General features: G+C 36.2%; 1 protein-coding gene across 4 annotated transcripts in view; it reads right to left on the minus strand.

Annotated features, from left to right (window-relative positions):
• Positions 1–2,890: 2,890 nt before the first annotated feature.
• Ttc27 (tetratricopeptide repeat domain 27) overlaps positions 2,891–25,429 on the minus strand; it is a 153,811-nt gene continuing 131,272 nt past the window's right edge. For all 4 annotated transcript variants that reach the window (XM_078029405.1, XM_078029404.1, XM_040271561.2 and 1 more), the window contains 4 exons: positions 12,204–12,401; positions 10,830–10,941; positions 6,521–6,621; positions 2,891–3,126 (listed from right to left, as the gene is read on the minus strand). In XM_078029405.1, the coding sequence (XP_077885531.1) occupies positions 3,004–3,126; positions 6,521–6,621; positions 10,830–10,941; positions 12,204–12,401 (534 nt within the window). In that variant the 3' untranslated portion in view covers positions 2,891–3,003. The remainder of the gene's footprint in view (positions 3,127–6,520; positions 6,622–10,829; positions 10,942–12,203; positions 12,402–25,429) is intronic.

Here is a 25,429-nt window from a genome sequence, read left to right on the forward strand (position 1 = left end):
TGTTACTACTGCTCTGTAGTATAGTTTAAGGTCTGGTATTGTGATGCCTCCTGCTTTACTCTGTTTGCTAAGTATTGCTTTGGCTATTCTGGGTGCCTTATTTTTCCAAATGAATTTCATGATTGTTTATCTAGTTCTATGAAGAATGTCATTGGGATTTTAATAGAAATTGAATTAAATCTGTATAATGCTTTTGGTATTTTGACAATATTAATTCTGCCTATCCAGGAGCATGGGAGATCTTTCCATTTTCTAAGGTCTTCTTTAATTTCTTTCTTTAGTGTTCTGTAGTTTTCATTGTAGGGGTCTTTCACTTCTTTTGTTAGATTGATTCCCAAATTGTTTTTTTTTTTTGGGGGGGGTAGTTTTCCTAATTTCTCTTTCAGTAGATTCATCACTGATGTACAGAAACACATTTGATTTATGGGTTAGCAGGACTCTTTTGAGAGTGGAAGATGACGCTACACATAGTGCTTGGCACATAATGAGAAATTAGTAACTTACAGCTACTACTACTATTATTATTATTATTATTATTAAAACTGTGAGAACTCAATAAAAAAGTTAGAGGATCACAGCCTACTTTTCTAATTGACAAAGCAAAAGAATAATTTTGAAAATGAAATTACCACTAGAAAAACAAACTTGAAACTTATAAAAGGTAAGGCATTTGGAAACACAGGTATTTAGCAACAATAGACAGACACAAAGCACTAAGACACTATAGAAAAGGGTACAGACCTCTTTGTAAACATGCATGCATCATGTTGGATACAGGGCACATGCCTGTAATCCCAGTGATTTGGGTAGCTGAGGCAGAAGGCTTACTAGTTCAAGGTCAGCCTTGGCAACTTTGTGAGACCCTACCCCAATTTATTTATTTATTTATTTATTTATTCATTTATTTATAAATAAATGAATAAATAAATAAATAAATGGAACAGGGATACAGCTCAGTGGTAAAATGCTCCTGGGTTTAATCCCTAGTACTAAAAAAACAAACAAAAAACTCCCAGTCTCATCACTGAGACTGAGAACTTGATGGAAGATACTATTTATCAACACCCATTTTACAGATGAGGAAGTCAAACAGCTAAATGTTCAGTGTTCACAGATGGTAGAGATGAGATTTTTGTAGAAAACTTCAAGTTTTTCCTTCCCATACATTTTCTTCAATTTTAAACAGTTAAATAAGATTATTAAACATAACTAATAGATTTATGTCCTTTAATTTTTTTTGGGGGGGAGGAGTGTACCAGGAAATGAACCCAGGGGACACTTTACCACTGAGTTACATCCCAGCTCTTTTACTTTTTCTTTTGAGGTAGGGTCTTGCTAAGTTGCCCAGGCTGGCCTTAAACTTGCAATCCTCCTGCCTCAGCCATCCCAGGTGTGCACTATCACGCTCAGGGGTCTATGGCCTTTAAAAGGAGACATCAATAGCTCATCCCATTGTTAAGAGGATGCAGGGCAGCTCCTGCAGACTTCAACCCAGTATAGCAGTGCAGAACAGGATTGAAAGGAGACAACCTGTTGGTAACATGGTTTCTGACTACCCCAATCATGGTGTCTTTCAATCTGAACCCCTAGGACACTGAATAGAACTAAAAATTTCCAAAACTTTGAAGTTCTACCTCAATCTTCGACTTAATTCCTGAAATTCTTGTCCTTTTCAGTTCTGTCTTACCCATTTTCTACTTGGGTTCACAGCTCACTACTGATAAAGAATTAACTTTAAAACCCTGCTTTATCCATCCAGTCATCATTCATTTGCTCACCTTTTCCTCAATGGCTTCCAGAAAGATTAAACGGACCCTAAATGTTAATTTCTGCTGCTACCTCATTTTATTGGACTTTCCCGCAAGTCTGGTATCTTCTTTAACAGAACGTTCTTTGAGGCATACATAAACTTTTATTTTTAAGGCTGGTATGATAACAGAAAAAAGAAGTAGGTGGTTAAGGAAAGAGCACTTTAGAATGGGTGAGCATTCATAAGCAAAATTCACTGATGAGAATTTTTTAAAGACTTTTTAATGTTCAGAGGACTTTACATTTACAGATTATAAAATGTTAAATTTCCAAAGGCAGTTGAAACTAATAAAGCAGCTAGGAATAGAAATTGTTCACATCTTATAAATAAGAACATGGAAAAAAACAAGGTTGAGTGATTTATGCATAAGACCCAAAATTCAGCAAGCCAAGCCAGGAACCTAAGAATTCCTTGCTATGACTCTTGTACTAAGATTATTAACCTCAGCTGCTGCCTTCAATATTTGTTCCCATAGACATTACTGAGAAAGCATTTTACTTAGACATTTTTGTAATATGGCACCATTTATAGCTGTCTTCACCCATAATAACCTTATTAAACAAAATCTTTAGGGCTGGCAATATACACCATGAGGAGGAGGTAACAGCCTGGTTACTAGTGGCTCATGACTGGATTGTAATTTGGTATGTCATTTTTTTTTTCTCTTGCATTTTCTTGATTTAAAAGTTAGACCATGCTCACACTTCCAATTTTGCCAAGCCCGCATCTTTCTGACACAAACATAAAATCTCAAGTGTAAATGTTTCCATCACCAAATCCACTTTTTTTTTTTTTTAAACACCCTTGGACAATAAAGCAGCCAATCTAATGATTCCACAAATTGTAGTATATTTTTTTTTTCCGGTTCAGACTGTTTTTCCAAGGAATGATCCAATTCATGTTAGGCTGACAGAGAATTAAACACTATCCTAAAAAGGAAACTATTTTCTTTTTGTGCTGAAATACCTCAAGAATAATACAAATCATGAAATTAACCATAATTAAGGCCTAAAGAAATAAGGATCTTTTTATGTTCTTTAGAACGTGCAAACTTTTAAGAATATCACAAAAACAAGAATGTTAGTCATAAAACAGAAATTTATTTTAAAAATCAGTTCAGTGTTTCAGATATATACAATATAAGAAAAACTCCAAAAGATGAAGGCACCTTTTCCAGAATGCTTCCAACAGAGTCAATACTGATTTCGAAACTGGTTGCTTAGGTCTTGGAGCTCTGTGACCAAGGCATCCATAGCTGCTACTTCATCTGCTAAATCCCCAGAAATTTCTCCTCTTGTCACATCTGTAAAAAGTTGCTGCAACATAAAAAACAAAGCATCACCATCAAAACAATGAAAATTTCTTTCAAATAAAATGGCTACAAATATAGAATTAAAATTTTCCTTTCTTAAAATACTATAACAGCATTTGTTTACCATCCTGGAAATATACAAGCTGTAATAATTAAACAGTGAGTCCAAATAACATGCCTGAACTTACAAACTCAAACAAACTCTGCTCTTCAATTTCCTTAAGTACTGTTGATTCATTTCAAAGTAATTCAATGGCTTTTCAGTGAACAAACATCATTCATTCAAATAAAAATTTTCTGTGTATGCAAGCAGAACAAATACTTTATATTCAAATTCATATAAATCATAGCCTTTTGCTACTTATTTGAAAATTAGTTTTCATGTATGCATCAGAGATCACAAAGATTATAAAAATTTGGTAAAAGCAAAAAAGCCCAACAAAATAAAATAAAAATAAATGTGTGCCCCTCCTGGAAAAAGAATTCTCTTGGAAGGTTTATTGCAACATATTTCAGTAATGCTACCATAGCTGAAAACCCTCTGAAATGCTTCTCCAGGAACTGCCTGCTGAGCCAATACAGGCACCCTAGAAAATCAGCTTTAGAATTTTCAGACCATTGTGTGTATATATATATGTTTGTGTGTGTATGTGTGTGCTTCGTGTGTCTATGTGGTTTACTTTTGGTTTTTGTTTTAGTACCAGGGATTGAACTCAGGAGCACTCGACCACTGAGCCACATCTCCAGCCCTATTTTGTATTTTTTTTAGAGACAGGATCTCATTGAGTTGCTTAGTTCTTTGCTTTTGCTTAGACTGGCTCTGAACTTGTGATCCTCCTGTCTCGGCCTCCCAAGCTGTTCAGATTACAAGCATGCACCACTGCGCCTGGCTCTCTCTGTGTTTTAATAAGGATAATGTATTTAGCTTGCCCATATATCTTTTTCATCAGACTTGACTACTAGATGATCTGTAGAGCTTTTCATAACAGGATGACCTAAGAACTGCCAAAGCATGATCATTGGAGAAAACACCTGTTAGGAAAATAATCTGAGTTCATCTTGTGTATTTTTCAGCTAAGAATCACAGTGCTTGCAAATCATAATGAATCTGCATCACTTCTCTATGAGATAAGGAGGAAGTGGAGAGAAACTGAAGCTTAGAAAGAATGAATAATTTGCTGAGTGTAAGAGGTAAAATCTGTTCTTCCTTCAGGGTTTCCATATCCAGGCTCCCTGGCCGCCGACCAACAGGCCTCACGCCACTCTTGGCAGCAACCCTGTACAATGACAGAGTGCTAAGGGTAGAGGAGTCACTCTGCCCTGGGAGAGCATGAACTGAGTCACTTGTTAGATGAGTCTATTTAAATTTCTTAGAGCTTTACGGGTTATGTTTGTTTGCATTAATAAAGCAATTCTTTGTTTAAAAGGACAAAAAAAGTTCCAGGAGTTTATTTCCATGAAGCCCTTGGTCTGAGAAGAAAGGACCACATATTTGTGTAAACCAAACCTATTGCACTTCCATTTTTTAAAGTGTTCTTAAAAAGTGGTGTTTTTAAGGTAATTCAGTTTAGCAATATGATCAGTTAGGCACACGATCAGACTTCCATTTATATAATACGCAAGAAGGTGCTTCAAAGGAGGTTTAGGAGAAAATTTTTGTCACTTTTTGGATGATCTGGTCAGGATCTAATGAGAAGAAAATCTAAACAGATAATTTTGGTAGAGGGGTGCTGGGGATTGAACCAGGGGCCTTACCACATTCCCAGTTCCACTCACATCCCTTTTTTGAGACAGGGTCTCACTTAGTTGTTTATGGCCTCAATGAGTTACTGAGATTGGCCTCAAACTTGTAATCCTCCTGTCACAGCCTCCCCAGTTGCTTGGATTACCAGCATGCACCACCACAGCCAGCCACAGATGATGTTCTGAGGTCTCATTTTTAGTGGGTGGGAATTTACAACAATATGAAGGCTGTATTGTACCTGCAACCTTCACAGACAACACTATTTAAGTCAAGCAGGTACAAATTTATGTAAAAGTAATAACTGATTAAAAAAAAAAAGGCTTTGCGGAGAGATAAGGGAACTGAAGGAGTACATCCTTCAGAGAGAAACAGTTATGGATGGGTCAGTGATCTAATCAAAAGCAGGAAACTCAGCTCCAGATCTGGAAGTCACAGAATAAGCTTGCTTTCTTGCTTTTCAAGAGCTCTCTTGCAGAGCACTCTTGCAAAGCTGGAAGGAAATATAGCTCAGCTAAATACGAATGGGAAAGTGAATTAATTATCTACTGATAATTAATAAATAAATAAAAATAATAAATAAAAATAAGACCTTAATCTAAAAAAATCAAACAATTAACAAAGACAAACTCTGGAAATGTTCTACAAAATTTTTAAAAAATATCTAGAAATGGCTTCCATGTGCCACAGACTTTCTCTCACAAGTAAATCAAATTGGTTTGCAACCCAAGACTAAATGGTGAAAGCAAGGTAAGATTAGAAAACAAAGTACTGAATTGTATAAGAAGTTATATTTCTTTAAATTTTGCTTCCAGAGGTATGATCCAAGCCTGACTGCACATGAGAATCACCTAGGAAATCTAATAGATTTCCAGGCTCCATCCCAAACCTGATCTGTAGCTGTCACAAAGTCCAAGAATCATCTTTCAAAGACAATCCAAGAATCATCTTCCAAAGATGATCCCCCCTGGGTGATTCTTAGGCATCTCCACCCCAGCCCTGGTGCATAGGGTAGAATTTGTAAACTAATGGCATATTTCAGTTGTCAAAACAGCCATCTACCATAACAATGTTTTTTTTTAATCAAATCCTTCTAGCATAAACTTAATAGTTTTATCTAAATCAAATTGTTACATACCTAACAACCTTTTTAAAAGGAAACACTTTATCATTATTACTATAAATGAAAAATAAGCAATAATATTCATGAAATTTTAGGTTTGATGTGCCAGTAATGCTTTTTCTAATATGCACTGAAATAAATACACATTAAATTCATAAGTGGTAGCCAGAGATATGAAAAATTGTGCTCTATATGTGTAATAAGGATTGTAATGCATTCTGCTATCATATATAAATTTAAAAAAAATCACAAGTGGTATTAGAAGCATATACTTGGGAAAAGTGATAATAAATAGAAGGGCAATGTTTAATTATAACCATTAATTTCAAAGACTCCTAAGTTCCTCACATTCAGGAGATCTAGCCATGGGACCAATAATATTCTCATCAACACAACCAATCACCTGGAGACTGTTATCTAAAATATAATGTGGCCTAAAATTATCCTTGATGTAAAGGAAGACTTAAGAACAGTTAGCTAAGATTAATGACTTTTTACCATCTGACAGTTCTAATTAATTCACGTCACTCTCACCTTTGCTTTAGATAATAAGCCCCGTAAATTGAGTCGGACTGAAGAAAGCACTTGTACAGCTTCTTGGGGACTGGATTTGTTTTTACTGCATTTTATAGCCACTGCAAGATAAAGATGGGAAAAATACCCATTAAGAATTGGCAACGAAAACATATAGGTAAAAAAACCAATTATTTAGTTAGAATTTATGATAATTGTCTTTAGAAATATTTCTACCTGGAAAATTAAAAAAAATTTTTTTTCAGTTGTAGATGGACATAATAACTTTATTTTATTTATTTATTATGGAGTGCTGAGGATTGAAACCAGTGCCTCACACGTGCTAGGCAAGCGCTCTAGCACTGAGCCATAAAGTGCCAGAAAGTTTTTACTGAAAGTTTTTACTTTTGAAAAATAATGATGATGTGCACTTTCCCTAACCTCTTCTCTCTTCCCCCCCTCCTCCCTCTCCCCCTCCCCCTCCTCCTCCTCCTCCTCCTCCTCCTTCTTCTTAATGTTGGGGAACAAACCTAGAGCTTGCACATGCTGGACAAGTGCTCTGTCACTGAGCTATAACCTCCTATCCCATTCTTTATGAAAGAAGTTTACTGCTAAGAATAATTTTGAGGAAAATAAATAGTCTCTGTTGAGTTATAGATCACCAGGAAGAGAACTTAAATTCATCAACACATAAACACACACAATGTGCACAGACTAATAAGTTAGGCAAGGAGACAAAAATCTTATCAAAAACAAGGTATGCTCATAGGACAAAAACAGATGCAACATATTTCAGTGTAGCTTTCCACGGTGTCAAGTCCCTAATGGGAACTCACAGTTGCTGATGACACTAACTCAAGTGACATGCCAGGGATGTAGAGCTTAATGCTTACTGCATGTCCATACTCAGAAGTTAATAGCACGCTTCCGGAGGAACTGACACCAACCATCTATGTGTCTTCCATTTAGGGAATTTGTCCACAACCAGGCTCTTGGGTTCCTGAGCCATACTTGGCATCGGCAAGGAGGGCAGGAAAGTGAAATTACTCATCTCAGACGACTCTGCCTCCAGCATTCTGGGGAACCCATTTTCCTAGAAGTTGGATTTATGAAGGGGGCATACTGCTCCCTGGCAAAAGGCCCAGCTATTAATACTTTAAAACAACAAATGAAGAGCTCTGCACAAACATAATGCCTGGTATCTCTCCACTGATTTTGTTCTTGCTTTTGTTCCTTGAAGCTATGCTCACTAAATTCAAACAGACTAATAACCAGATCCTGTTTTAAAACTCCACTATACAGTAAGTATTTAAAGTCTGCTTTATACTCTAGATCACAGACCATGGTTGAAAAATAGATTTCTTTTTGCACTGCAAACTCTAATCAATTGGTGGAGGCTGCCTGTACCTAGCAAAATGTTTTGTCACTAATCAATAGTATCTTCTTTGGTTAGTAAGAGCTAGGTTTGACCTTCCTATTTCAGAATAATGATTAGACTTCAACATTTCTCAGCTAATGGTTGAAAGGATGCATGGTAATTAGCAATGTTAATCCCATTTTCAGAAAGATCAGTTGTCTTAGTGATAGTTAAGAATTATGTCTGGTCTGGGGATGTGGCTCAAGAGGTAGTGTGCTTGCCTGGCATGCGCAGGGTGCTGAGTTCAATCCTCAGCACCACATAAAAATAAGAAAATAAAGATGTTGTGTCCATCGAAAACTAAAAACATAAATATTAAAAAATTCTCTCTTAAAAAAAAAGTTATGTCTGTTTCTTTTAATAGAGAAAGTTGTAACTACCATGGTAGAGGTATGTGGGCCGCCTAACACTTAATAGCTTGTATCAGACACAACTAAATTTCTTTAATTTTTTATTTTCATTATGAGAAAGAGCAAAAAGACAAAAACACACTCTATTAGTTCCCTTCTCAATCCTATTTCCAAAAGGCATTAAAGATAGAGATAGAGCTAGGGCAAGGGAGAAGGAGAAGGAAAGAAATAACCTGCTGTTTCAAAGTATCAGAAAATCCAAATGAGAAGTACCTCATGACTGAAGACAGTTAAAAAGCATAAACATATCCCTGCCCCACCCCACCCCCTAAAAAAAACCCAAAAGCAAAGAAAGAGCATAACTATTATTTATTATTGTGAAAGTTCCAGGATGACAAAGAACAAAGGAGCTTTTGCCGACCCTTTCCCAGAAAACAGCATCACAAAAACTGTAAATGAATATCCCCAGACAATGCAAATGGACACACAATGACAGTGCTGTTACACATGGGTCTCAAATGCCACATCAAGACTGCAATGTTTACTCAAGCTGTAACGTTCACGGGGACTCTGACCAACAGCAACCCAACAGGGAGCAAAGATTTTTTAAATGCTATATTTCCTTTTTACCATGGGTGGGGTGGAGAGAAAGACAAAAAAGAAAACAGAAATCTAGCTCCTTCTTTGAACACTGGTGCACAAATGCAAAAAACACAAGGTTAAGATTTACCTTTATAACCTAAAGTACATTAGAAACTAAAGGTGAGCTTCCATTCAAATATACTTAAAATGTAGGAGCACCAACCCACAAGCCATTAAAGTCCAAGGAGAACTTCAGAGAATACACACTTGTTTTTCTCAAGTCTGTCCTAATAGAAAAATGGTGCCGTAAGTTCAAAACCAACTTTAAGCTGCAAAATGAAGATTTTTTTCCCCCTGCAGTATTGCTTTTACTTGCATATTTGTAAGTTGACAAGTTTAATACCAGCACTTGGTGATTACAGACAATATCTTGACTTTGATTTTTACAGAACTAGTAGTTCACAGAATGTTTAGATATGGCAAGTTTAAGTAGATAAGTTCTTCAAAGTAAATCCCACCCTACTAATTACGTGCATAATACACCTTAGTGTGGGTTTCCCCAAACATAACCCTGTATCTACAAATGCCAAAGGCAAAAGGCATGAACCCTCTAAGCCCTGCCACCATAAGGCCAGCACAAGTCACATGAACTCTAGTCACCCTAAAGTGTGCTTCCACTCATCTACTACAACAGCCTCCAAATTCTCTATACAGAATTTCAGCTGTACAGAGTTCAACACTTTTACCTTATCTGCCAATAGCTAATGGTCCAGGAAATTGGAATTTATATCCTTTTAGTCAAAGATATGAGAGGCCACAGAAGAATTATTAACTACCAAGCCCATTTCTAAACTGTTTGAGTGTTCTGGGACTTTTTTATAGACAAGTTAAATTTTATCCTTGTTCTCCATTTTTCTCTTTTTAGTTTTGAGCCCTTATCATATAACCCAAGATCCTTCACTTCAGAAGAATCAGGGTGGGTAGGGGTGGGAGGATAAGGGATTAACATTCAAATCATGTATAAAATAATGCTAAATGTTTAAATTATTTCATTTATTCCTCCTAACAACCATAGAGAGTTATTATCCCGATTTTACCTGCAATAAACTAAGGTTCAGAGAAGTTAAGTCACTGAAGTCACCTAGCAAGCACATAGCAGAGTGGTCCTGGAGCTTTAGTCTTCCAGATTGTGAAGCTCTGCCCTTTTCATTGTGCCTTGGTGGCTCTCTATTTGCTGTCACTATTAGTGACAAGAAGAAGTTAAAGCAGAGAAGTAGGAAGACTTTAGGATAGGTTCATGTCCTTTTCTTTTAGTTCCTAACAATGGGATTTTGCTATTTCATTGGAACCTGAGCATCACACACTAATATTCAAATGTAAACATAAAAATGAATTACTACATTTACCTGGTATTTTTTTCATTAATGCAAATAATTAAAAGTGGTCTTTAACTAAACTATTAGGCAAACACTTTTTTGTGAGGCCAGCCACCCTTCAAATTATACTCTCTAAATTTCCTAAAGATAGGGACTGGATTGTATTTTATATTTCTTTTTAGCTCTTTGTATATTGCTAAGTACTCCAGAGATCTACATATTTTTATGAATAAATATTTTTATTTCTAAATGAAGAATATGAGTCAAGAAAAAGTTAACAGATTTCCTTAGTACTACATAATCAATACAGACTGTGTGGAGTGAAGGTTATTTATAGCTGAAAAGGTATTTTGCATCTCCACAAAAGTTTCTAATTCCTACCATTTATTCAAACAGTATTTTTGTACTTAAGCCTCTATCCTGTTTCTTCTAATTGCTCCAGAGTACCTACTTCAGAGTAGTTGGTCTATGTTTTCTGAATTAAGAATAAATTTTAATATAATGAAATCATCTAAGATTACTTACAATGGAACTTTGCTTTTTAACTATCACCTTTTTTTTAATCAGTAAAAAATACGTTAAAATAGGCTATGGAAATCAAATACCATGTGCAAGTCCTAAGGCTCTTTGAACAACTTCCTTAAATGATGTAATATCTTTCTCCCAACAACTGGACTGTGTGTCACACTTGTATGCCTTCGAGAGACACTGGAATGCCTAAGGAAAAAGAAAGAACAATATTTAGACTAATAAGTAGAATTCACATTTCAAATTGTTTCCTGGAAGTCATATGGAACTAATTCCAAACTTGAAAAACCAGCATCTGCACTGTATAGTACAGTCTTTATTATTCTTAAAGACGGGGCAACAATGCACACCCAACAGCAATAAACAATTACAAGAAATCAATGGCTGCATCTAGATGTCTATGTTTTTTGATTCCCTGTAACCAAAAAATATAAAGGTCATACTTCAAATCTGTAAGCAGTGTACAGATTTCTTCATCACTTATAACTCTCAGCTTAAGAAACCCATTCAGAGAATGAGGAGTGAACGTGGTGAAAACTATGGAGCTGCTGGTAGGTATGTGATCTCACTTAAGCTTAAGACACTCTCTTTCATTTTCTTGCCAACTCAAGGCAGAAGTCATAGATCAGAGAATTCAGACCCTTAATTCCAAGAGAGTACATAATTCAAGAAGAAATGGAAGGACAGAAAGTAGGAGTGTGTGCATGCATGCATGGGATGTTTTCTCCAGGTTGACAGGGCGATGGTAGAAGCCAGCTACGTGCACTAAGGGAGGAGAGAATTGGCTTAGAATCCCATAGATCAGCTGTACCGTGGCTAATTCCAAACCCACGCAACGAGTACATTTGATTTGTTGTGGGTGTTTTGAAAAGAAACACAAAACAAATATTCCAACCTTGGAAACTGGGAGCTCCTTTAGGTTCAGAGATAAGAAGCTCACAGTACAACTGGCCTTCTATTGCCCTTGTGAGAAAGGGGCAAGACAACCTTTACAAAGCATTATGTTTAGACTTCTTCTACTTCTTCAATCTACTTATCTAGTCCCTTATTTTTCCCCCTTTATAGTTCCTGCCTCAGATCTCAACAGTCTTTCTGTCCTTGTTCCAGTCTGCCTAAGTCTTTAGCAATGAGCCTGTTAAAGGGGTGCAGAACAAGGAACAAGAGCCAGCTGTTTTCTGCAGATCCAACAGGGGTAGCAGGTTAGAGACCCTTTTTGCAGGTAACAGAAGTTACATCAGAAAACTTCATGAAAAGTCAAAAGATGACTGTTACAAGTCCTAACCTGCACACAATTCAAAGTGCTTATGTTAAAGACTAAATCAAAACTGATCTGAGCATATTGATTGTATCTTTAAGATTATTAAACTCTTCTTCCACCCCTCAAAAAAGCAGGTCTACTGCACACATGCTGAACAAAAGGCTCGGGCCAGGAGGACCGAGGGAGGCCTTACCTTTTCATTCTCATCAGGCTTTTCACTCTGCCCATTTCCACACACTTGGGCATACAGCCTCCAGATTTCGCCATCATTGGTGACTCTTGAAGTTACTCTGCCAAATAACTCCTGCAGCTTCCCTTTGAGGCTGGTGGCGACACCTCCACTGCGATCAGTCATCCCATCAACCACTGCCCTGACCAGAATTTTAAGGACCTTAAAATATGCACAGAAAAACTAGTGAGCTAGAAACCATAAAACAGCAACAAAAAATAAAGAGCTATCGTCACCTGTCAACAAAGACAATGATGATGAATAACCACATGAGGCCAATTAGGACATCACTGATACATTTTTAAAACATAAAGTCAAGCCATCCTGAATCACTCTATAGAACCACTTGCTGACCGTCTCTCTGGATGTCCCTTCTCAGGCTCCTTGGAGGGCTCTTACCTCTTCTCACTTGGATTACTGTTTCATACCCGTGGCTTCAAATGTGTCATCAATTCTATTCTGATTGTGTCCCTACAGCTTCAGCCAGGCTTCTCTCCAGAGGTCTGTGACTGTCACCTCAGTGCCTACTGGCAGGTCTGATGTCATCTCACACCTATTTACCCAAGAGTGAATCACACCCTGCAGCCGCCTCCCTCCTCTAGTCTCTCTGAGCTTGTATCCACATAGTTCCCAGAGCCAGGAACTTGCAGCAGCAACCTAGATTCTCTTTTCTACCATTTTTGGCACATCTAACTGATTCAACATTCAACATTCCCTATGAATCCTAAACTCTCCTTAGTTTAGGCCTCTTTTATTTCCCCCTGGACTGCTATGACAACATTCTGACTCTTTTTAAAGGGGTCCTGGGGCTGGGGTTATAGCTTAGTGATAGAAAGCGTGCCTAGCACATGTGAGGCACTGGGTTTGATTCTCAGCACCACATAAAAAAATAAAATAAAGGTTTTGTGTCCATCTATAACTAAAAATATTTTAAAAATAATAAATGGGTCCTGGTTCTTCCTCATTACTGAATGATAAATTGCTACTGCATTTGCAATAGGTGCTCAGAAAATATCTGTTTTCCCGTTAACTACCCCATGTCAGCTCACCATTTAGCAACTTCTTGGTTATCCTGTTCTTGGCTAGTCCTTGTGCTTTTATACATAATACTTGGTTAGTCTTTATACTTTTTATTCCAGGTGTTTTGATCTCAGGGTGGCTGCTTGGAGACATAGAAAGTACATCCTTAATCTTTTACTCCTTGATAGGGAACAATGAAGACACCTGGACCCATCTAAAGAGCGAGTTTGAAATACTCTAAAACCATTCTGCTCAGTGCCCTCCATGAACTGCCAGCACGTGGGAGCCTGTCAGAAATTCAGAACCCTAAATGAAGATGCTGACCCATTCTGGACCAAAATCCTACATTTCTAACAAGTTCCCAGGTGATGCTGATGTTGATGGCCTGCAGACCACACTTGGAGGAGCAAAGCCCAAGAGACAGGTGCCCACATCTTCCTTCTTTCCATGAACTTCAGGGAGATGACTATACTTCATCACCTTGTATCACCAGTGTCTATACCATAGTGCCCAGCACAAAGCACTGAATAAACACTTGTGTCTGAAAGGCTGAAGGAAATGCAACACTTGCAGAAAGTGTTACTAAGAGAAATGCAATCAAACTGACATCCTGCTCTGTCTCCTCAGAGAACATTCTGATCCATGCATGAAATGTGGATGAGGAATTGAGGCTCCTCTAGAATGAATATAATTGCTTTTAGGAATGTAAGCTAAGACTTGTGGTCCTTGTTACATATAGCAATAAAAGTGGACAGGACAGGAGAACATTCAGTTGTGCTTTTTTTCTCTTCTTTGAACAAAGTATATTGTCTCTGCCTGTAAATTCACATTGCAATTACACATGTGTAGTTTTAAGCCTAAAAGTAATGAAATTCATATTATAAGCCCATTTGTGGATTTTAAATCTGAAAGTGTCAATGCAGAGGGAACAATATGAATATGCACTACTTGTTTCAAGTAATCATTCTTTCTTTTTCCTCTTTTTTTTTTTTTTTGGTGGTTCTGAGGTTTGAACACAGGGGCCTTGCACCTGCTAGCAAGCACTCTACCACTGGGCTACATTCCCAGCTCTATTCTACAAGCATTTCATGAACTAAGATGTTTTAAAAGGGATGATCTATTAAAATAGTTATTAATAGGTAAAAATGAAACACACTAAATTAGTGAACTACTTTGCTACTTCTGGGATCTCACGGTTGACTCAATACCCCATCCCCTTACTTTCTCCTACTTGAGGGGACGATGGTAGAGAGAAAGCTTTTGCTTTTCTTACACTGAAAATGGAAAGCTGCAATGCTAGCAATTTGAGAGGGAAAAAGATTGTTGTTGTTGGTAGGTCAGGTGGAGGAAGACTTTTAACTTGTTTTCAAAATATGTATCCTTAGGAAGGATGAATCAAAGCCAAAGGAATGGTGAGATCCCCTGGGCCACCTCATCCATGGGAAGGAAAGAGTGTGAGGGTTAAGCTCACTCTCAAGACGGGCAGATGAGAAGAGTTGCAAAGGAGGTTAGGAAGCAGCACCTGGTGGGGCAGGAAGTGAGAAATTCTGAAAGCCAAGTGAGAAAGTATTCTAGAAAGGAGAGATCAGGGATGCTTAATTAGGCTGTCAGACTGAGTAACCTGAGGACCAACAACTGTGCTCTGGGCCTGGTAACAGAGATCTTGACTACTGCACTTGCAGTAGATTGGTGGCAGTAAAGTCTCCAAAGAGGATGCAAGGAGAGGAGCTGGAGACTGTGGCAAGAAGCAGCAGAGACACAGGCCAGAGTGAGGTTTTTGTGGCTAAATTACTTATATGCAGTTTGAAAACACTGATAACTTTAAAAGGTTAGCACAAAAGATAAATGTATTCAATGACATTTTTCCCATTTGTACTATAACAATTTACAGAAGTAAATTTTAATCCATGGTAAATATAAGGAAAGGCCCAGTTGACTTTTTATCTGATCTATATACACAAATTTTTTTCATGGTATTTCAGGTAATTTCACAATCTCCTAAAACCTACGAGCAGGCCCTTCATATCCTAATTCGTCGAGCATGGTCTGGGATTCCAGTCTTGTCTCCCAGTGAATCCTGCATGTGAATAAGTGAATGTCTTAGAAAAGCTCCACTAGCTTTCTGTCAGCTTCCTCCCTATTCTTAATATCGCTCTTGTCACTCTGAGAGGTCTAAACTTCTGACATAGTCTGCTAAAATCAAGACCTTAGCTGGTTAGTTGAGGCTCTGTGGCCTTGCCTGGGGACACTTCTGCGGCCAAGGCAGCTCCTAGAAGGTGCTGGATCCATTTCCCTGCCTTTATCAACTACACTCTCCTCTAAGCCATGTCTACAGCTGTTTTCTCCTTGAAAGGGATCATGAAAGTTGTAGTGGGGTGAATAGTGTCCCCCGAAATTTGTGTCCAGTCAGAACCTCAGAATGTGGCTTTATTTGAAAATAGGGTCTCTCAGATATAATTCGTTAAGATGAGGTCATACAGAATTAGGTGAACTATTTCTCTATTTCTTCAGAGAAATAGGCAAGTCCACACTTTGATACAGATTTTTGGCCTTCAGAACTGAATGAAGAGAATAAACTTTTGTCGTTGGGAGACAATTTATTACAGCAGCCCTCAGAAACCTATACAGCAGTTTTAAGTAAAAAGACCAAGAAAACATTAAAAACATTGAAATTAAGACTTTCCAAGACATTCAGCTGACTTACAGTAATCATCTTTCGGCTCCAGGTCAGGAAACAATAAAATAAATGTCACTGCCACAGCCTATCTTTTCTATGGCTGGTGATCCCCAGTATCTTACTCACCGGTCATTATCATAAGTCATTATTTCTCCATGTGTACAAGTTTTAAATATCAAATCTCTTGATTCTCTTCATTATTGAAGTATGGCTTTTGTGTCCTGATAAAACATATTTCCTCTACCCTAAAGCTGATAAAAATATTTATTATACTTTCCTTTTAGTGTTTTTATGGTTTCACCTTTTCTGTGATGATGATGACAAAAGCAGCTACATTTAAATAGCACTTGTATTAACTCATTTAATCTTATCTACAATTCTGTGGAGCAGACACTATTTTATGAAACTGAGGCACCAAGTGGTTAAGTCAGTCACTCAGGGTCACACAGTTAGTGATGGACAAAAATGAGATGCAAGCCCCCAGGCTAGACTGTCTAGCTGAGAGCCTGTGCTCTTACCAACAGCATAATTCTGCTTCTCAAGGAACTCCAATTTAAATATTTTATCCATCTGAATTCATTTTGGGTTAAGGAGTAAGGCAGAGCTTTAGCTTTTCATCTCAAACGTTTGGGCCAACTATTCTAAAACATATTGAACGTTCTATTTTTACACACAGATTTAAAATGCCATCATTATCATGTACTAAATTCTCATACCTACTTGAATCTGTTCCTACATTCTCGATACAATTCCATTTCATTCCTGTAGCAGATGTTAACTCTATATAATAAGGATATTATTAGCTTTTTGCCTTTCTTATTTGTTACAAATATTTTGTCACATATTTTTTTAATGCGGTCATAAAAATTCCTTCCAGTTTTCTTCTACTGCTTCAGAGTTCAAGAACTTTGGTAAGTATCCACTTCTATTCCTAATTTTTCTATGAGATCAAAAAAAAAAAACTGGCATATATTTAGTCCATTTGGAGTTCATTTGGTGTATCATAAAATAGTCTAAATATTTTTTTTTTTGGCCTGGATTTTACAGAGATTTCTTTTTCCAATTTTTTTATTGTAGCGAAATACACATAACATATAATTTACCATTTTAAACATTTTTAAGTGGACAGGGGCATTAACTACATTCATAATGTGTGCAGTCATCACCACCATCCATCTGCATAACTCTTCATCTTATAAAACTGAAACTCTGCCCTGTTAAACAATCACTCTATTCCTTCTCTCCTCAGTCCCAACCACCATTTTCCTTTCTGGGTTTCTGATTTTTGCTGGTTTGGTGCCTAATGTAAGTGGAATCATATAGTATTTGTCCTTTTTTTTGGTAGTACCAGAGATTGAATTCAACCACTGAGCCAAATCCTCAGCCCTATTTTGTATTTTATTTAGAGACAGGGTCTCACTGAGTTGTTTAGCAACTTGCCATTGCTGAGGTTGGCTTTGAACTCATGATCCTCCTGCCTCAGCCTCTAGAGCCACTGGGATTACAGGTGTGTGCCATCACGTTCAGCAGTACTTGTCTTTTTGTGTCTAGTTTATTTACTTAACATAATGTCCTCAGGTTCGTCCCTGATGCAGCATGTCAGAATCTCATTCCTGTTTGAGGCTGGAATATACCATTATATGAATATACCACATTTTGCTTCTCTATTCATCCACCAATAGACCAATAAACACTAGGTTGCTTTCATGTTTTAGCTTCTGTGAATAATGCTTCTATGAACAAGGGTGTACAAATCAGGATGAGACCCTGATTTAAAACCTATTGGCTTTATACCTGGAAGTGGAACTGCTAAACCATACAACAATTCTATTTTTAGTATTTTGAGGAATAGCCATACTGTTTTTCACAGTGGCTGTACCTCTTTACATTCCCACTAACATCATACAAGGGTTCTCTACATCCTTGCCAACACTTGTTATTTTCTGGGGTTTTTGTTGGTTTGTCTCTTTCTTTGGTAATCATCCTATTAGGTGTGATATGGTATCTCAATGCAGTTTTGATTTGCATTTTCCTAATGGTTAGTCTTTTCATGTGCTTATTTTATTGTTCACTTGTTGATTTTCTTTCTTTCTTTTTTTTTTAAATACTTTTTAGTTGTCACTGGACCTTTATTTTGTTTATTTATATGCAGTACTGAGAATTAAATCCAGGGCCTCAACCCAGCCCTCACTTTTTTCTTTGGAGAAATGTCTATTCAAGTCCTTTGCCTATTTGTGAATTGGGTTGTTTGATCTGTTGTTGTTGAATTTTAGGCATTTTCTATATATTCTGGATATTAATCTCTTATCAAATATATGACTAGCAAGAATTTTTCCCAATCTTTAAGTTGCCCTTTTGTTCTGCTGACAGTATCTTTTGATGCACAAAGGTTTTCAAGAAGTCCAATTTGTCTGTTTTTTCTTCTGTTGCCTGGGTCTTTGGTGTCAGATCCAAGAAACTACTGTCAAATTCAAAGTTTCTGCCCTATGTTTCCTTATAAGAGTTTTAGTTTTTAGCTCTTAACATTTAGGTCTTTGATCCAGTTTAAGTTAGTTTTAGTATATGACGTTAATGAGGGTCCAATTTCATTTTTTACATTTGGATATTCAGATTTCTGAGAACGATTTGTTGAAAAGACTGCCCTATCCCTGATGAATAGTCCTGGAACCCTTGTCAAAAATCATTTGATCATAGATGCAAAGGCTTATTTCAGGGCTCTCTACTCAATTCCATCAGTCTACATGTCTACATGCAAGTACCACACTGTTAAGCTTTAGTGGGGTTTTGAAAGAGGGAGCACTGAAATCTGTAGATCAATTTGATAATACTGACATCTTAATATTAAGTCTTCAGTCCATCAACAGGGTACTTTTCCATTTACTTGTATCAACTTCAGTTTCTTTCAGCAATGTCTTGTCGTTTTCACTGTACAAATCTTTCACTTCCTCAATTAACTTATTTTGTTCTTTATGATGCTATTATAAATGGAACTGCTTTTATAATTTCCTCTTTAGATTGATTTTTGTTAATGTGTAGAAATATTACCGATTTATTTTTTATTTTTGTAGTTGTAGATGGACAGCATGCCTTTATTTTATTTGTTTATTTTAACATGGTGCTGAGGATCAAATGCAGGGCCTCACACATGCAAGGCAAGCACTCTGCTACTGAGCTATAGCCCCGGCCCCAATACCACTGATTTTTGTTGTTGACTTTTTACTTTGTTTAAGTAATTTTATTAGTTCTACCACTTTTGGTGGAATCTTTAAATTATCTGCATATAAGATCATATCATATACAAACAGAGATAATTTTATTTCTTCTTTTCCAATCTGGATGCCTTTTGTTTGCTTTTCTTATTCAACTGCTCCAGCTAAAACTCCCAATATGGTGTTGAATTAAAGTGAAAGCAAGCATCCTTGATCTTAGATAAAAAGCTTTCAGTCTTTAACCATTGAGTATGATGATGATCGCTGTTGTTTTTCCGAAGGTGGTTTTATTATGTTGAGGTATTTTCCTTCTATTCTATTGGATATTTGTATTAGGAAAGGATACTGAATTTTGTCAAATGCTTTTTCTGCATTGAGATGATCATGAGTTTTTCCCCTTTGTTCTGTTAATATGGTGTATTACATTAATTGACTTTCTTATGTTGAACTACCCCCACATTATGAGAAAAAATACTAACTAGTTATGACATATAATACTTTTATTATTTTAATATCAATCTTCTAATATTTTGTTGGGGATTTTATATTAATGTTCATAAGAGATTTTGATGTGTGATTTTTCTTTCTTGTAGTGCCTTTGTCTGGTTCTGGTATCAGTAATGCTGGTTTCACAGAACAAGTTAGGAAGTGCTCCTTTCTCCTCAATTTTTTGGAAAAATTTTGATAAAATTTACCAGTGAAGCCATCAGGTCCAGGACTTTTCTTTGTTGGGACATTTTTGATTATTGATTCAATCTCTTTACTAGCTATAAATCTATCCAAATTTCCTACTTCTTTGTGATTTAGCCTTGGTAGATTTTGCGTTTCTAGGAATTTGTCCATTTCATCCAGGTTTTTCGTTGGCAAACAATTGCTCATAATATTATTGTAATCCTTTTTGTTTCTGTACAATCATGGATAATGGGCCTGTTTTCATTTGTCTTCAGTAATTTGAATCTTCTGTTTATTTAATTCATCTATCTAAAGGTTTGTCAATTTTGTTATTTTTTCAAAGAACCAACTTTCAGTTTCATACATTTTTCTCTATTGTTTTTCTATTCCCTATTTCATGTATCTCTGCTCTAATCCTTACTATTTCCTTCCTTCTGCTAGCTTTGGTTTGAGTCTGTTCTTCTTTTTTTAGTTTCTTAACGTTGTAAAGTTATGTTGTTGACTTGAAATCTTTCCTTTGTTTTAATAATTATGTACAGGTCTACTCGCCCCCCTTAGTAATGCTTTTGCTATGTCCTACATTTTGGTATGTTGTGTTTCTTCATTTGTCTCTAAGTATGTTCTATTTGCTTTTATAATTTCTTCTTTAATCCATTGATTATTTAAGAATGCATTATTTAATTTGTACAATTTTGTTAATTTTCTAGTTTTACTTCCGTTACTGATTTCTAACTTCATCCTGGGGTAGTCAGAGAAGATAATATGTATTATGTCTATCTTTCTAAATCTGTTGAGATAATTTGAGGCTTAACATATGGTCTGTCCTTGAAAATGCTCCATATGCACTTGAAAAAAAAAGTATGCTATTGTTCTTGGGTAGAGTGTTCTAGATATGTCTATTATAAAATTCAATAACATACAAAGCCTCTGCTCCCTCTATACTCATCCCTATCAGTCATCACAAAATTACGCCTTTAGATACTGCATGACCTAAAACATAAACTAAATTTCTTAATGCATTAATTTTTTAAGTTATGTAGAAAACAAACTGTGGAGTTACAAATTAAAGTTACAATAATACTAACTTTTAAACTAGTAAGTGTATTGTAAATGTGTTAGTCTTTAAACCAAAGAGTTACAAACTACTACTGCAATAATACTAGCTTTTGTAATTGTTCATGTATTTACCTTTATTGAGATCCATATTCCTTTATATTGCTTTGAGTTACTGTCTAGTGTTCTTTCATTTTACCCAAAGCACAGGACTCCCTTGAACATTTTTTTTGCAGGACAGGATTAATTCTAATGAACTCTCTTGGATTTTGTTTATCTGGGAATGCCCTAATTTCTCCCTCATTTTTGAAGGAAAGTTTTATCAGATACAGAGTTCTCAGTTGACGTGTGTGTGTGTGTGTGTGTGTGTGTGTGTGTGTGTGTGTGTGTGTGTGTTCTGGCCACCAAAGTTTTCTGTTGAGAAATCTGCTAGTAATCTTATTAAGGATTCCTTAATATGACATGTGAAAAAATTCCTCTTAATCAATATAAACAGCCTTGTACTCTCTCAGATCCTATCCTAGAAATGCTATATCAGTGAGTCCATGTAATGACTTATAACCCCTTACTCACATTTATAATTCATTTACACAGAGCTTTTGTTTCATTCCCTAGACTAAATCTATTTCTTACATCCATCACAGACCATGCTTAGGAAATACAGCAAGCAGAGAAAGAATGTGAGGAACCAACACTGACCCCTGAAGAGAATTAAAGGCTTATCATACAGAAGAGTGGCCAAGTGTACTTGTGCACACCTATAATCTCAGCTGCTGAGGAGGCTGAGGCAGAAGGATCACAAGTTTGAGGCCAGCCTCCACAACTCAGTGACAGTCTATATCAAAATAAAACTAAAAAGGGATAGAAAGCGTTTGATCTCCAGAACTGCCCCCCCATGGGTGGCGGTGATGCAATTCTAATATAAATGCTGGAAAATCTCCACAAAGGGAAAAGTCTAACTGTCCCCTTCCCCAACACTAACCTTAACATCCTTAGCCAAGTTTCATCAAAATGTTGGCCTAACGCACAAAGTGTTAGCCCTTTGAATCCTGGACGTCCTCATAGCAGGAAGGAATAAGATTGCATTAGGTCCTATTACAAAAACTTCCAGAAGGGCTCCAGGCCAGGAATGAAGCAATTTCCCATCTCCCCTGCTTGGATAATTCTCTGCTCTACTTGGAGCTAAGTGAGTTGCTCTGTTTCCTGGTCTGATAACCCTAACCCTTAGCTTCCCCAAACCTCACTTAAACAAACAAATGAAAAAAATTTAAGAGTGCAAACGGCTTTTGGTTAAACAGGTCTTGGTTTGGTGTTACTATTTGTTAAGCATAAGATAGCAGGATAGCAGACTTATTATCACCTTGCTAAGCCTCAGATACCTCAGCAGTAAAATGAAAATAATACTTATTTTCCAAAGCTATAATTTGTATAAAATATATCTGTTCCCTTCCCTCTTTCCTTTCAGGTAATACTCACCCATCAATTGCTGCACTTTAATTTGACTGACAACCTGCCCCACTGAACATCAATACCACCTTGTCTTGCCTCCAGAGAAAATATCAAATAGAAATCCACACAAAGGAACACTAACAATATGTAAAAATATATATTATATAATTCTATTTATATGATATCCAAGAAAAAGAAAAACTAAATTGTGATGTCAGAAATCAGAAAGTAGCTGCCTATGGGGAAAGGAGTCATGGTTCATTTGAATGGAAAGGACGTAAGAAAATTTTCTGTGGTAATAAAAATGGAAATTATGGTTACATAAAAGGATATATAATAGTTAAGCGACATCAAGTTAGCATTAAAAATGTTATGTTTTATTAGACATAAGTTATACCTCAATTAATATAATCCTTTATGTACTGTTCACATGCACTTTAATATGATGGAGAAATGTGTTTTATCATAAATCTTCCCACAAACTTAAGGTATGACACAAAGATAAATATCAGGCATGCTTACATGTGATTTCTATCTTCAGTTCCTACTAGCTGTGTGACTGATCAAGTTATATAAGCTCTCTGGGCCTCACATTAATCAACTGTAAATTGAGGAATATTTTGTATATACCTCAAATACTATGATCTATAAAAGATAATCCACTGTAAGTGGCAGGACAATAGTAAGCACTCAATATATGTTAATTCCCATATACAAACAGCAAATTAGGTGTCAAGAATATAATACTGAAATTATTTTTTCTAAAATGATTACCAGCTTATCAAGAAGAAAAGAAAAAGGAAAAAATAAACAAATTGACATTAGCATTTAAACTGAGAAAGAAGCAGGGATACACTCAAGGATGTGTACAGGATATTCTTAGAAAACTTAACAAGGGCTAATTATGCATGAATATGAAAATCAGTTTTATGATAATTAAAAGTATGTATAATCTAGAATATGAATATTTTAAAGGTATGATTATACAAAAGCATTCCTGATTTTACCAACCTACTTCTCAGTCAAAATTAGCACACAGAGTGGAGGGAATAGAACCAGGGAAAGGAGGAGGGAAGAGAAAGGGGAAAGTACTGGGATTGAATTAAAGCAAATTATATTCCCTGCTTTTACCATTATGTCAAAATGACTCCTAATGTTTTCACTGAAAAGAACCTATAAGAAATAAAAAAGAAAAAGGAAAAAGAAATGTCAGAACTATATTGAAGGTATTCCCCTCCTTCTGTAGGTTCCTTCTCTTAAAACAAAAAAAAAGATTATGGGCTGGGGTTATGGCTCAAAGGTAAAGCGCTCATCTAGCATGCGAGAGGCACTGGGTTTGATCCTAAGCACCACATGAAAATAAAATAAAGATATTGTGTCCACCTATAACTAAAAAATAAATATTTTTTTAAAAAAGATTAGGACATGGAAGAAACAAAAATGGTATTCCTTTATTACAAACACTGGAGGAGGAAAAATCCCAGAATGATCTGAGGCTAATTTACTCTGTGTCTGTATTAAAATGGGTGTAAATTTACATATTCTCATAAACTTACAATAAAAAAGAATTAACATCATTATAATCAGTATCTATAAAGAAATAGAAAAAAACAGATAAAAAGAATTTTGAACCAAATTAAAATAGAATGGGGTCAGGTAGTGTCAAACATGAAAATATCAGAGATTTTTTGAAAGACAACTGTTGCCAAACACATAGAGTCAAATTAAGGACAATTTTTTTTACCCAAGATAAAAATATTCCAGGCAATCTATCAACTGTCTCTTGCACACTGAGACTAGTTGTCAGAGTATGAGACGAGTTGGAAGAGTATGCCACAAAGCTGGAAATACCTATCACTAGCCATTATGACTTTCTATCAATGACGACCTAACCACTATAGAGTGATTCCACCCACACCCACCAGAAACTGCATAGTGACAGCAGAATTCTACATTGCTTCTAAAGGGAGCTACTGAATCAGACACAGGGGTGCATGCCTATAATTCCAGTGACTTGGGAGGCTTGAGACAGGAGGATTTCAAGTTTGAAACCAGCCTCAGCAGCTTAGCGAGATGCTAAGCAACTTTGGCTCAGTAGTTAAATGTGGTTCAATCCCTAGCACCAAATAAACAAAAATTCACCAAAAATCCTACAGGGAGCCACTGACAGGACTTGCACACAATATAAACAGACAAATTATCTCACCATGGCTATCTCCTATTTGAATACCTGAAAACATTATCTTGGTGACTTTATCAGTCTTTATTATCTTGGTGCTGAAGATGAGAGTTTGACCTGAGTAAGTCCCTGGTTATGCTCTCAGTAACATTTCCCCAATAAATCCAAATGTGAATTTACATAACATCTAACATAACCTTCACAACGGCATGTTATGCTTCTCTAAGTGCTCTGTTTATGTGCAACATTTCCCAGAACAGGAACAACTCCTGGTCCCTGTGTGTGGAGTGGGGATGTAGGAGGGAAGTCTCAAGAATCTAAAGGCTGCCTTTGATTGTTTCCAAAAGTACTTAACTTTGATAAAAACTAATTTCAAGCTCATCAAAATATTCATGCTCAGATGAAATAGTAATGTACAAAAGAAAGTTTGTTTCATATTCTGAAACAAAGGAACAAAGGGAGAATTGGAGGAAAAAGAAATTAAAATATTACCTTGTCATGAATTTAAATAAAACCCTAATAATTTTATCTACAAAACAACTCAATTTTCACTTAGTTTTAGAGTGATATAAAATAATTATTGTAGTAAGACAGGAATAAGATTAGAAAAAATTAAATGGGAATCAGAACATATTTTGCTAGAGTTGAAACTTCCCTATGATTAAAGGGGTGAGAAGCTATGAATATGATCAGCAATATATGTCTGAAAAATCCATTTCAGGTAAAAGTCAAAGCACCTCAATTCATGCTGGGGAAAGTTTGGTGCTTTGTTTTGTTTTGCTTCACTCTTCTGAAAAATGCTAAAATACATTTCCATGAACTTTGGGTCTGTTTGTTTTTTCTTAGGTAGGGTTGCTGAAAGATTTCTAAGCAAGTGGTATAATTACAATGAATTGAACTTAGTATACAACAGGCCAAATCTACAACTAAA

This window comes from Ictidomys tridecemlineatus, chromosome 12 (genome assembly GCF_052094955.1).
Source record: "Ictidomys tridecemlineatus isolate mIctTri1 chromosome 12, mIctTri1.hap1, whole genome shotgun sequence".
NCBI classification, from domain to species: domain Eukaryota; kingdom Metazoa; phylum Chordata; class Mammalia; order Rodentia; family Sciuridae; genus Ictidomys; species Ictidomys tridecemlineatus.